Source organism: Schistocerca americana, chromosome 5, assembly GCF_021461395.2.
Source record: "Schistocerca americana isolate TAMUIC-IGC-003095 chromosome 5, iqSchAmer2.1, whole genome shotgun sequence".
Classification (NCBI taxonomy): domain Eukaryota; kingdom Metazoa; phylum Arthropoda; class Insecta; order Orthoptera; family Acrididae; genus Schistocerca; species Schistocerca americana.
The window spans coordinates 214886251-214900453 of NC_060123.1; the positions used below are offsets into that span (position 1 = coordinate 214886251).

Below are 14203 nucleotides of genomic sequence, written 5' to 3' on the forward strand. Positions count from 1 at the left end.
AAAATAAAAAATAGAAATCGTACTTTAACCTCGTACAGTTTTGCGATGGCTTCATATTAGCAAAATTGCTAATTTTCAGGCAAAATCTGTTATTAGCCGTAACTAAGCATTTGCGGACCTATGTTTATATGAACTTTTTTCTTTAGTTTTACCTGTAGAACAACATATTAAAATATTTGCCTATCTTCGTGAATAAGCCTGTATATCAAATCACTTAAAATTTGCGCTCTTTTATTTCGTGAACGGTTCATGATGTCGAAACGGAATTTTCGGCAAAAAAATAGTAAGCAGGAGACCAATTCTTATTGTATATGTAATACTTGTGTGTCAGTTGAGGTACTTTATTGAATAAAGCATGGCTCCCTTTCAAACCACTATAGAAAACTCTTAAAAAGACTAGTACAGTATTATACCCCTTGTTAATGAGCACGTTTGGATTTCTCCTAGTCTGAAACTAGTTCCCAAGAATCTAGGAAAATCTGCTGTCGTCAATCACACGATAGCGTGAATGGCTTTTGTTCTACGTCATCTTGTAAGCTGTCATCTCTGGATGATTGTTGTAACGTCTGTGAAGTGTTGATCGATTCTTGTTCGCGACCTACCTTACGCTGTAGTGGTACGGTGTAGAGTGAAGTATGAGCAAGCACGTGCGCTTTTTGGTGGAAAGTTTCAGTATGGGCTACTCAAATTTAAGTAATTGTGATGATGGTACTACGGAGAGGGGCTTCCACGGTAAGTGCGTTATTTGCGTTGAATAAACTCTGTGCGGACGGTGTAATTTAAACGTTTTAACTTATGGTTCACAAGTGTAAATTCTGTCCACCTGGATGAAGATACGGATTTCATAACTGCCCTTTACTTTCGTTTTAAGGCCGTGCAATTTTTCTGTGATTCCGAACGAAATTTTACGAGCAGTATATGTTAGAGTACAGTTTTCAAAGTTCATGATTCGAGACGATTTGTCATTATGTTTGCTGTCATGCTTTATTATCTCAAACTGCAGCGTCGACAAAACCGTATTATCTTTTACTGTGTTTCAGACGAAGGATGTTTATTTTTCTATAGGATTCATATGCTGTGCCCCTGTGTTGATTCGAAACGCTGAAATTTAGACGCTTTTCCTTATTGTTGCAAACACTTGTGTATAAAACATATAAATGGAAGAAACACACATTCAACATATCGTTTTCATGCAACAGTTTGGGTGCCTTTTATGTATAATTTTTTAAATTGTATAGAAAAGAAACCGTTTCAGGGAAGAAAAAAAAATGAGAATGTTCTACAAGTGAACAACCCTGATGGAAGTGTGTTAACGAATAATATTTTATCCTATCCATGTTTCCTGCAGTGAAAACTTTCCACGTTCTGAAATGAAAACTTTCCACGTTCTGAAATTTTTGGAATTCAGAATACGCAAACAGATTGCACTTGAGGGAAGAAATTTATGAGACAGAAATGATATTGAATAATCTGTGAAACAGCACTTTCATCAACAGAGGAAACCATACTAAACTAATATGTATGTTTATAAAGACCATTGTTACAGTAACTAATCATGTGGGTGCGCCACATGTATTATAATGAATGTAGTAAAATAACATTCCGTAGAAACCTGTGTAGAATGTATATCTGGCATTGTTATAACATAAATGTGACGTACAGTGTTAAGACACACAGTTGTCTTGTCACGTAACTGTTACGAAATCCACAAATTTCAAAGTTTACCACATGTTTGTTTATCGACTTGGCATTTCCTTTCAGCAGTTGCAAGTTGACTTATACGTCAACTACTGATTATTAATAAATAAATGATCGACATTATTAACTGTTTTGCCCAGAAACACCGTGTATGACTGCTGCAAAAAAGTAACAAAAAATAATTTAACTGTGGTAATAATCGGCTGTTGAATATTGGAGGTTATAAATTAATAGTCGTTTACCAGTATTACAAACAGTGCGCTATCTGATCACCGATCATTTGTAGTGATATTTACAAACAGCCGCTTTCTACCACACAGCTATGAAATTTGGTAACTATTTTCCAGTATTGTTATGTGTTGGAATAACTTTCATTAGCATGGAGTACTGGAACGTGTGGTTCCTTTTAACTATGACTTAATGGAATTTACCGTGAGCTCCACTAAGCTGACAGTAATGCTACCGACATAACACATGAGCTAGTATTTCACAGTTGTAATTTCATTTCTCGAGGCAGTTACAACCACTTTGGGATTTGAGGGCCAGCCGTCTTGATTCATTTCCTTTGTAATTAAAAATCTGTCTATTTGTTGCACTGTTGTAGAGAAAAATACGTTGAAATGTCATTTGTGCCAGAAAAAGTTGATATATATCGCTATTTTTTTTAGTTTCTGTGAGTTCTCTACTTGTTTTTATGAGTATATGTGAATCACTAACGATTATTGTCCATTACTCACAAATCACCAGCATAGTTCTACATCATATACACAATCTGAAACCCTACACGCCGACTTTTCAGACGCGAAACCGGAACTACTAAATTCGTTAGTAGACGTAACGATCTGGGATGGACTGCGTGACTTCTTGCCCAATCGTCCATTCCGTTAACGATTTAACAACCAACGCTACAACTTGATAAAATTTTAACATCCAATAGTAACTTCTGGAGGCAGTTAAAAATGTAGCAGCGTAACGCACCAATATTTATTCTGACTATGAAGTGTAAAAGGCCTATTTATATTTCAGCTGATGAAATCTTCTTTCTCAACTGAACTTTATTAACTTGTCACCTGATTAAAAACCCACATCGCTTGATCTTTATTTTGATTTATTTTCTGGGAACATTCCAGATCACTCGGTAACAGTGTAAATTAGAATATTAAAAAAAATAATAATAAAAATATTAGTAAATCACGCCCAACAGTACTCTCGAATACTTTTTAAGTACACTGAAACCCGCTTAAGTATTCAATAATACCTTGCAGGCTTGCGATCTTTGTCTTTAACTCTGCTTAGTTTATTTCGTAATCTTGTTTATTCGGCAGTTTCTGTGTATCCACATCTCAAGCTATTCGTTCTCCGTTGTGAAGCTAAACGTGCTTCTCGCTCTTCATATGTTTTATTTTTTCGCTGTTCTTTCTGTTTCTTTGTTTTCAATTCAGCACTTCTCTTACGTTTCAGCATCCTGTTAAATATTAATATTACATAACACAGTAAAATTACACGTAATACGTCGTTCAATACTTTAACCAAGACAGTTTCACTTAAATTTATTTCATCTTCTATCACCTTCCTTGATCCACTCTAATCGATTTACGAAGGTGTACCTACTGACGCTTGCGTCTCGCCATTGTCTATACTGCGTGTTCCTTCTAAGGGTCGCCATCTGCATTTTCTCTTGTATTGTATCATATTGTATGTTAGCCGGCGAACTAGAAACGACAAGAGAGGCTCCGTCCGCGCCGCAGCCGCAGTGGTCCAAAATCTCACGACGACTACCGCAGTCCACTTCACCCCTCCGCCGCCCCACACCGAACCACTCTTTCAGGGTTATTGTGCGGTTCGGTCCCCGGTGGACACCCCCCCCCCCCCCCCCCCCAGGAAATGTCTCACACCAGACGAGTGTAACCCCTATGTTTGCGTGGTAGAGTAATGGTGGTGTAGATGGAGAACTTGTTTGCGCAGCAATCGCCGACATAGTGTAACTGAGGCGGAATAAGGGGAACTAGCCCGCATTCTCCGAGGCAGATGGAAAACCGCCTAAAAACCATCCACAGACTGGCCGGTTCACAGGACCTCGACACAAATCCGCCGGGCGGATTCGTGCCGGGGACCAGGCGCTCCTCCCGCCCGGGAAGCCGTGCGTTAGACCGCACAGCCAACCGGGCTGGCCTTCTCTTGTATATTGGCAAATATTTGCAGTTTCATTTTTGCAGTGTGCAGCTGGAGTAGGCCCAAGCAAATATTACTCGTCACGTCTGTCATGCGTCGCCTAGCACCGACGGAAGGCGTGGGTTTGCTTCCCGTTACAAACAAAATGATTTTTAAAGCGGGATTTTATCTGTTCATTCGCTAGTGAGGCCCCAAATTAGTTTTGTGGGATATTAATTTCATCAATATGTATCAACAGGGACTGTAAAACATGAAGAATAACCACCAGTACTCGAGCGGCGACGGCACAGCCCTGGCCCGCGCTAGCTGCGACCCTGCGATCACCATGCTCCAGCGCTGCGCAGTCTGAAAATTCCGTTCGTACTACGTATTGCCACACCGCTTTACAGTTTATATCACATACTTTTTTTGTCTTTCGTACTTAAACGCTGCAATTCGTTGTTGGTGAGACAGTTTACTAACGTCATCTTTTCCCTAACGAAAACATTGCTTTATACGGTAGTATGTCGATGAGCTGCGTGTTTTATGCGCAGTGAATGACTTCTTTAGTCGCAAAAAGCCTGAGGAACATTTATGAATTTCTGTCACGTTCCGAAAACAGGTAGGGAACTTTTTATCCTTCCTACCCGTCTCTTAGATTAACAAGAAATGCACCTATTTGTAGAAATGTTACAAGTAGTTCATAGCAAAACGTTACACAATAATATCTTATGTTCGTGTTCATCTCAAATTTTCGTTGGGCAGGACTCACCCCTAAAATCTAAAATACCATTTATTGACGACGTTAAATCTCTTGTTTCCACGGGTATAATTTTGCGCCGCTTAGTTCCTGACCTTCCTGCCTACAAAATATTGAGTGAAGTTTTTAGCGACAGAGTCCTTGCATAAAAATTTATCGGTTCAATTCCCGCGTCAAATTTAGATAAAATTCTTCCTGCCTACAAAATATGTTGTTGTTGTTGTGGTCTTCAGTCCTGAGACTGGTTTGATGCAGCTCTCCATGCTACTCTATTCTGTGCAAGCTACTTCATCTCCCAGTACCTACTGCAACCTACATCCTTCTGAATCTGCTTAGAGTATTCATCTCTTGGTCTCCCTCTACGATTTTTACCCTCCACGCTGCCCTACAATACTACATTGGTGATCCCTTGATGCCTCAGAACATGCCCTACCAACCGATCCCTTCTTCTAGTCAAGTTGTGCCACAAACTTCTCTTCTCCCCAATCCTATTCAATACCTCCTCATTAGTTATATGATCTACCCATCTAATCTTCAGCATTCTTCTGTAGCACCACATTTCGAAAGCTTCTATTCTCTTCTTGTCCAAACTATTTATCGTCCATGTTTCACTTCCATACATGGCTACACTCCATACAAATACTTTCATTAATGACTTCCTGACGCTTAAATCTGTATTCCATGTTAACAAATTTCTCTTCTTCACAAACGCTTTCCTTGCCATTGCCAGTCTACGTTTTATATCCTCTCTACTTCGACCATCATAAGTTATTTTGCTCCCCAAGTAGCAAAACTCTTTTACTACTTTAAGTGTCCCATTTCCTAATCTAATACCCTCAGAATCACCCGACTTAATTCGACTACATTCCATTATCCTCGTTTTGCTTCTGTTGATGTTCATCTTGTATTCTCCTTTCAAGACACTATCCATTCCGTTCAACTGCTCTTCCAAGTCCTTTGCTGTCCCTGACAGAATTACAATGTCATCTGCAAACCTCAAAGTTTTTATTACTTCTCCATGGATTTTAATACCTACTCCGAATTTTTCTTTTATTTCCTTCACTGCTTGCTCAATATAAAGATTGAATAACATCGGGGAAAGGCTACAACCCTGTCTCACTCCCTTCTCAACCACTGCTTCCCTCTCATGCCCCTCGACTTTTATAACTGCTATCTGGTTCCTGTACAAATTGTAAATAGCCTTTCGCTCCCTGTATTTTACCCCTGCCACCTTCATAATTTGAAAGAGAGTATTCCAGTCAACATTGTCAAACACTTTCTTTAAGTCTACAAATGCTAGAAACGTAGGTTTGCCTTTCCTTAATCTTTCTTCTAAGATAAGTCGTAGGGTCAGTATTGCCTCACGTGTTCCAATATTTCTACGGAATACAAAGTGAACTTCCCATTGAATGAAGTTTTTAGCGACGGAGTCCTTGCATAAAAATTGATCGGTTCAATTGCCGCGTCAAATTCTGATAAAATTCCAAGCTTTCGATATTGTCCACCATCATCTTCAAATGGCTTTGAGTACTATGGGACTTAACATCTGAGGTCATCAGTCCCCTAGAACTTAGAACTACTTAAACCTAACTAACCTAAGGACATCACACACATCCATGCCCGAGGCAGGATTCGAACCAGCGACCGTAGCAGTCGCGCCGTTCCGGACTGAAGCGCCATAACCGCTCGGCCACCGCGGCCGGCACCATCATCTTCGTCAGGGACTATAACTGACTGTCGTGAAATCGTATGAAATGTGTTTTTTCTGCTTATACCCATAATGTGTTTAAATACTGCTATAACTATGTGTAAATAGAAGTTATGAAGCTATTATCTCACAGCTGCTCATCTGTAGAGGTAACCTCTTCCCTCTTCATCTCACAGTAGCACTCACCCTACGGCCTGAATTATTTGTGGGATGTATTCTAATCTCTGCCTTGTACAGTTTTTACCATCTACTGTTTCCTATAGTGCCATGCAAGTTATTCCCTGACTTTAGTACCACGGCAGTTATTCCTCATGTCTTATTCCATGTTCTGTGATCCTGTCCCATATTGTCAGTGTTCTCCATTCTTAGCCAATTCCGCGAGGAACCTCCTCATTTCTCACTTTCTTGCCATCTCATTTTCAACATCTTTCTATAGCACCACATCTCCGTCGCTTCTATTCTCGTTTCTTCCGGTTTTCCCACAGTCCATTTTCACCATATACAATGCCGTGGTCCGGACTGACATTCTCAGCAATTTCTTTCTCAAATTATGATTGATGTTTGAGAGCAGAAGAGTTCTTGCTAGGATGCCCTCTTGGCCTGTGCCAGTCCGCTTTTTATGCCCTCCTTGCTCCGTCCGTCATTTATTATTTGGCTGCAAGATATCAGAATTCCTTCTCATCATTTATTTCGACGTCACCAATTTCGATATTTAGTTTATCGCTGCTCCTCGTTACTTTCTTATTTTACTTTCGTCTTTCTTCGGTTTACCTGGTCCATATTCTGTATTCGTTGTACTGTTCTTGTCACTCAACAGGGCCTGTAATTCTGCTTCACTTTCACTGAGGATAGTAAAGTCATCAGCGAATCTTATACCCTTTCACCCTGATTTTTAACTGCACCCTTGAATCTTTCTTTGCTTGTTCCATGTACAGATTGACAGGAATATTCAACCTCTTTTACCTACCGCCCTCATTTTTATCTCAGCTAGTAGTAAAATTTTGCAACTGCTCACCAGTTCTACAGTAATGGTGATTCGTAGGGAAGTAACTTTGCTGTATGAAATTTATAAAGCGAGTTAAAGCATATAACAGTATTTACATACCAAATCCTCTATGTCAAAATTTTATAAAAACCTAATGAAAATGTTTTTAAAATCCCTACCGCATGCCGCGGAAGCTGGATCGCCCACTAGTATGCGGTAGGAACCAGGTTGACTGCCACTGGATTAACGAAACACTACATCCGTGTATTACACTCTTTTTAACTGTAGCAGTTCCTTCTTTTTGTTCCATAGATTCTTTTTTCTTGTACTATTTTACTTTTATAACTCGCTCTTTGCCCTATCTTCCTATTCATGGGGAATCCTACTTCCGTTACGTTACTTGCTGCTACTGTTGATATTATCGTACATTCATCTGGCCAGAAATCCTTGTAATTCACAAAACTGCAACCTACGACTGTTTTTGCACTCAGAAATCCTCATCTTTGTTGTATTTCACTTTTACTGTCCCCAGTACATCTAGATGGAGCCTTTGAATTTCTCTTTTCATAGTTCTATTTACCCTACCACATTTAGACGTCTTAACATTAAACGCTGCGACTCGTAGAATGTTACTGTTTCATTGGTTACTCGGCTTTTTCACATAGTCACCTACTGCTTTGCGATTCCCTCCCGGATAACGGAATAGGGCACTAATCCGGAATTCTTACCGTACGCACTTTCGGGGAGGTTACCCCAGCTTCGGTATACCGCTCGCGGTTTGTCGAACTTCGCTCGAAGTTCATTAATACGATCTTCATTTATAGAGATGGCTCTAAAACCAATGACGGTGTCGGGTGTTCTTTTATTGTCGGGGCACACAAAAAGTTTCAAATACCGGGTCCATGGCCATTGTTCGGTCTTCACAGCTGAGCTATTTGCCCTCTATCAGGCTGTTCTTTACATCCGCCGCCACCGACATTCTGCTTATCTGCTCGGATTCCCTGAGCGCCATCCAGAGCCTTAATGATCCGTACCCGGTTCACCCTTTCGTGCACCGGATCCAACGCTCTCTTCAGCAGCTGGCGGACGACGGTTCTCCGGTTACCTTTATGTGGGTTCCTGGCCATGTCGGTATCCCTGGGAACGAAGCTGCAGATGCCGCGGCCAAGGCTGCGGTCCTCCAGCCTCGGACAGCTCCTTGTTGTGTGCCTTCATCTGATTTTAGCAGGGTCATTTGTCAGCGCATTTTATCGCTGTGGCATGCCGATTGGTCTACACTTACTGAATGGTATACACTTACTGAAAACAAGCTTCGGGCCTTGAAACCTCTCCCCACGGCTTGGACGATCTCTTCGCGCCCTTCTCGGCGGGAGGAGGTCGTTTTGGCCCGGTTACGGATTGGACACTGCCGGTTCAGCCATCGCCATCTGCTGACGGCTGCGCCGGCGCCGTTCTGCCCATGTGGGTAATTGCTGACGGTACGCCACATTTTAACGTCCTGTCCGAATTTTAATACACTGCGCATTGATCTTGGCTTGCCATGTACTCTAGATGACATTTTAGCGGATGACCCAGGAGCAGCTGCTCGCGTTCTTCGTTTTATCCACTTGACAAACCTGTCTAAGGACATTTGATTATGCTGTTTTCTTTTTATCCCTTGCCTGTTAATGTGCCTTTTATAGTGTCGTCCTTTTTAGTTGCTGTTTTAACCTTGTGATTCGCAGTGCATTCATAACTTAGTCTGGGCGCTAATGACCACTGTTGTTGTGCGCCCTAAAACGACAAAAAAAAAAAAAAAACTTTCGGGGAAACAAACGGTTGTCTGAAGCATTTTCTTGGAAAGGAGGTAACAAACAATACTAGAACACACGGCTAGCGGCCTGTTATAATCTACGAGGGCATCCTGAAATGTGATGCCTCCGAAATTTTTATGTGAAAACTCATAAAGGGTTTTAATAAAACAGACGTTATTAACGTTGTATCCCATTAGTCTTCATGTCTAAAAGTTTCTCCTAACGAGAGATCGATTGTTGATGCCGTTACTGTAAAATGTTTGACTGTGTTGACGGAGCCACAGTCTAACCTTGCACCGCTTGATCACTATCAAACTGAAGTCCTCGAAGATGGTCTTTAAGATATAAAAACAGATTAAAATAAGATTGGGCCAACTTGCGACTGTATGGAGGATGGTCCATGGCGTCGGCTTGTCGCAGATGTCACAGCGCTCGTGTGTGGCCTGTCATTGTAATGCTGCAGGGGAAGGTGCTCCATGTGTGGACAAATCCTTCGAATACGAAACTGGAATACAGCACGTTGTTTCTCAAGCACCGATGTAGTTACGTTACACACTGCCATGGTACACACTACAATTTGGAGCTGCAGCGACAGAGGGTTGCAAATACGTACACGAAGAGTAATAAGAATTTCACATAAAAGACTCGGAGGCATTACTTTTCAGCACATGGAATTAAATACCAATTACACGCACACGAGAATGCGGAATAATCCTGTTGGCAGATAATTTGTAGTTATATTGAAATAACCGAAGTTCCAAGATTTGATAGTTCCAATTCAATTGTCCAAGCGATTACGATATTTCTCGTCAGTGATATTTTGACATGTGGTACTTGTTAAATTTTTAAAAGTGTAAAGGCTGCTTATTTATAATTTTTTTACTAAAATATTGTCCCATTGTTTCGCAGCGATTACTCACCTGTGTTGCAGTTCTCGATTTTATCTCTTTCAGTAATGAACGTTATTAGAGATTACATACTGGGATGTACTCGCCATGGGTTTCCTAAAGCTTTCGTATGATTTTCACTTCTCACATAATTCTCGCATTCGCACTGCAAAAACTCCATACACTTAAATAAATGTCATGCATTGAAGTTAGTCTGTCAAGACAGCGGGACAAGCGATCCATAAAGGACGTACACATACCTGCCAATTAAGTAATAATACCTGCCAATTAAATAATAGCTGTAGTAGTAATCACACTGAAGTATTCAGCTGCGTTCACGATGCACCCCTATAACATTTTGGCAATGTTTCCATCTACCAACATACCATTTAGTAAATTTATTTTTAAAAACTGTCGGGTCTGGAGTTGTGACATACAGGAAATTATAGAATTATCAGACACTGAAATATTTAAATGTTCAAATGTGTGAAATCTTGTGGGACTTAACTGCTAAGGTCATCAGTCCCCAAGCTTACACACTACTTAACCTAAATTATCCAAAGGACGAACACACCCACCCATGCCCGAGGGAGGACTCGAACCTCCGCCGGGACCAGCCGCACGGTCCATGACTGCAATATTTATAGGCACGAAATTTTTGGTATTTACTTTCTGGTGGCACACGTTTAATCTTCGTTCATCGTTAGGGAAGCTAAAATATACACCGCACAATCATTCCCAGTACACAGGTTTGCTAGTAAGACCACTTTTAAATAAGCACAATAGTTTGGCGGTCTGCGTAATCTAGAGGTAATGACATAGAATGTCACATGTAAATCTTAACGGCTGGGGAAAATGGCTCATAATGGGCATACATTCAGCGGGTAGTCTGGTAGCACACTATCAGATTTATCTACCACTTGTCTCGTAAATATATGGCCAAACAACTACAAACTGCTATATTAACTTCTTATTACACGGTGTCATTTTTGTCAAACGCATAGAGTGCCAGTATTTGTTATAACTGTAATCAGACCTCTGTGTTACGTACCTACGAAAAGTAACTCCTTCGACATATCGTATGTCTGTCTGCCTCCGCAGTACCATCATTTTTGATCATTTCTGTTACTAAGATATACATAAGTGTAATATTAAACTTTCAGTATTAGAGCAAAATTTAAATAGTCTCATACGGAAGTCGCATGACAATTCTGGTTTGTAGTTAGCGACATGCGCAGTACGCTGTGCTTACCCCATGGGTGTTGCTGCTCTGTGTAATCTCTTATCTGTATTGATCAGTTATTTTAAAAACTGCCAACATTGCGTGCCATCTGTTTGCCGAGGCGTGCAATGACCTAAAGATGTATCTGCTTTATGTGAACCACACGATAATGCACTTCCTTGGAAATAAACCGTTTATTTACATACCGCTCCAAATACTGTATTCCAGCATTATTACGTCTATGAGACTAGCGCTCGTTGAGATGGAGGTAACGATACTTGAACCGAAAGCCAAACGTAATTTTATCCTCCTATGAAACAACCGCCAACTCCACAGAGACAAAAAAAAGTTGATGGTTAATTTGTAGTTCTAAGAAAATAACCAAGGTGACAATATTTAACAGTTGTCATGCGGCTTTCATTGCCGCGTGAAGAACTTGAGGAGCAATCATGTGTTGATTTATTGCTTTGGCATAGATAAAGAGATCATGAAATGCTCCTTAGGCAGAGGAAAGTTTAATTTATTTGTTTATTTTTCCTTACGTGAGTTCTCAACGTGTTTTATGGCTTTAGGTAGTCTACTAACGTTAAAATGCGAACGTTTTTGGTTTAGGCTTTGTCGCGACTGTTACTAATATCGAATGAGGCAGCAAGTTTTCTGTCGCCAGTCACAAATTATTTCCTCGGCGCGTTTCAAAGTTTTACTTTCATCATCAAGTGGATTTATGTGCATTAATACAATACACTTATGCTGTGTTTGGGATAACCTGTGGCACTGTCTCCATTGGTGACAGGCTCCTTTTTCTGCGTGTTACATCCCATACACCATCACTCTTCATAAACTCGGTTTCCATCTCATTTTTCCGTCGTGTTGCAATACATATATTGAGGGTTTACAAAGCTTGATGGTGCTTGTAAAGTAACACGACAGAAAAAGGAGCTGAGACCACTGGAGAGAGTTCCACAGGTTACCCCCACAATCATAAAACAACACATACATCTCTTGTTAATCCCACATAACGATTGGAATTAAATAAATTGTGTCTGATAAAAGTTACCTAGTTGTTTCATTCGTCAGCGTACTAACGATTTATGCTGCAGTGTACAGGGCCCCATTCTGAGATTCTGTAGTTACACTTGTGTAGCAGTTCTGGCATTCACTTTCTTTCCGTTAATGACATTAAAAGCCATTCAGACGTCTAACATGCCCAGGGCTTCCTAAAGGGTCTGTTGTTCGCCTGTGAACACTGTCTAGCAATTTTACTTACATGATATAAATATTTCACAATCCGTAGATGTGATGCACAAGAAGGTTGTCTAACAAGAAAGGATGACATGCGCACTGCTGTAATGTGTGGCTGTTAATGCAGCTAACATGGACGTCAAAAACTGATGGCAGCGTTGATGCTCGGTAGCAGTTTGTCGGTTGTAGACGTACTCCACTTATATTGTTCACAATGGTTCAAATGGCTCTGAGCACTATGGGACTCAACTGCTGAGGTCATTAGTCCCCTAGAACTCAGAACTAGTTAAACCTAACTGACCTAAGGACATCACACACATCCATGCCAGAGGCAGGATTCGAACCTGCGGCCGTAGCGGTCGTGCGGTTCCAGACTGTAGCGCTTTTAACCGCTCGGCCACTCCGGCCGGCTATATTGTTCACAAAGCACCAGCACAGCGCACAGCAATCGCGGCAGTCTGAATTTACAGACCCGAAACGGTAGAATTAATTTTCCTCGGAGTTGGCCAACAGCAAAAGATACTCGAGGGCTCATTTAGACAGTCTGTCACATATGTTTACGGCTAGAAATAGTTAAAGAATAATATGGTTGGAACTCACGGCCTTGTACACAACGGTGCGACCATATACATTCTGCTCCCAACAAGTGTGTAACCGCTTTGCTTTAACGTTTATATGGTGATATTCCGTACCCAGCGAATGACAGGTGGGGTGTACTCTTGCATTCTCCTTAATGAAATAACCACAGGTATCTTGATTAGTTATTATTTTTCGTAAAGTGTTGCAGTATACTGTTCACATTCAACCATGAGTGTATTCTTCATGTGAAGCTAAAATTCATGTATTCCGTGTATCCGATGCTCAATCAGTATATGATCTGTATATCACCAGGTGTTTATGTATCTTAGGTATCACTCCGAATGTATCATAGCTACCAACAACTAGACAAACAACTACTGAATATCATGTAGTGTCCGGACATGCAACACACCAAGTAATATATCAGTACACACAAACACAACAAACATACATAAACGCACACCATTTAAAATGAGAATAACTCGAAGTTCTACCAAGACATTCTCACCTGAAATTTGTAGAAATAGGCTATTATCAACCAAGAAGCCACTTAGACTATATCACACATCCAAGTACAGTATACATATCCCCTCCACATATTGCAAGTTTTCACCACACTTATTGTATTACGTTTTTTTGACATTTGCGTTATGTCTCCTCAACTAGGCAGAAACAAATTAAATAGAGCCATTTAAACAGTTGTAAAGCATCAAATTCTCCAACCTTAGAGAAATTTTTGTATATTATGTTCTTTATATTATTTAAAATAGCATTAACAACTGCATACTAATGAGATTGTATCAGTAAGAAGTCTTTGCAGTTAGAGTTAGAAGCATCCGACCCACCTTGAATTGCAAGGTGGTGGGTTACTCTAGACTGTCAGTGAAATAAATATGAAATTTTTATATTCACATACCTATCAGAAGTTATGGTTTGGTGGGAAAGGATTGGTCGAGTAATTCATGTTGCACTAACTGCACACCACATTCCCGTTTCTGAATTATGCAGATGTTCTTGATGTAACTAATGAGGATTTTGAGAATTCCAGTATCAAGTTTACGAACGCCGATAAATGCAGACATTCCCGTGTTACACTTGGGTCTTAAATTTATTACAGTAGTCTACCGTTAGAAATACATTATCTGATCAAAAAGTATCCGACACTTCTATGTAATGCT

General features: G+C 40.5%; 1 protein-coding gene across 1 annotated transcript in view; it reads left to right on the top strand.

Annotated features, from left to right (window-relative positions):
* The first annotated feature begins 635 nt into the window (after positions 1–635).
* LOC124616271 (solute carrier family 12 member 6) overlaps positions 636–14203 on the top strand; it is a 255635-nt gene continuing 242067 nt past the window's right edge. Inside the window, exon 1 of the mRNA XM_047144575.1 lies at positions 636–732. Coding sequence (XP_047000531.1) covers positions 636–732 — 97 coding nt within the window. The remainder of the gene's footprint in view (positions 733–14203) is intronic.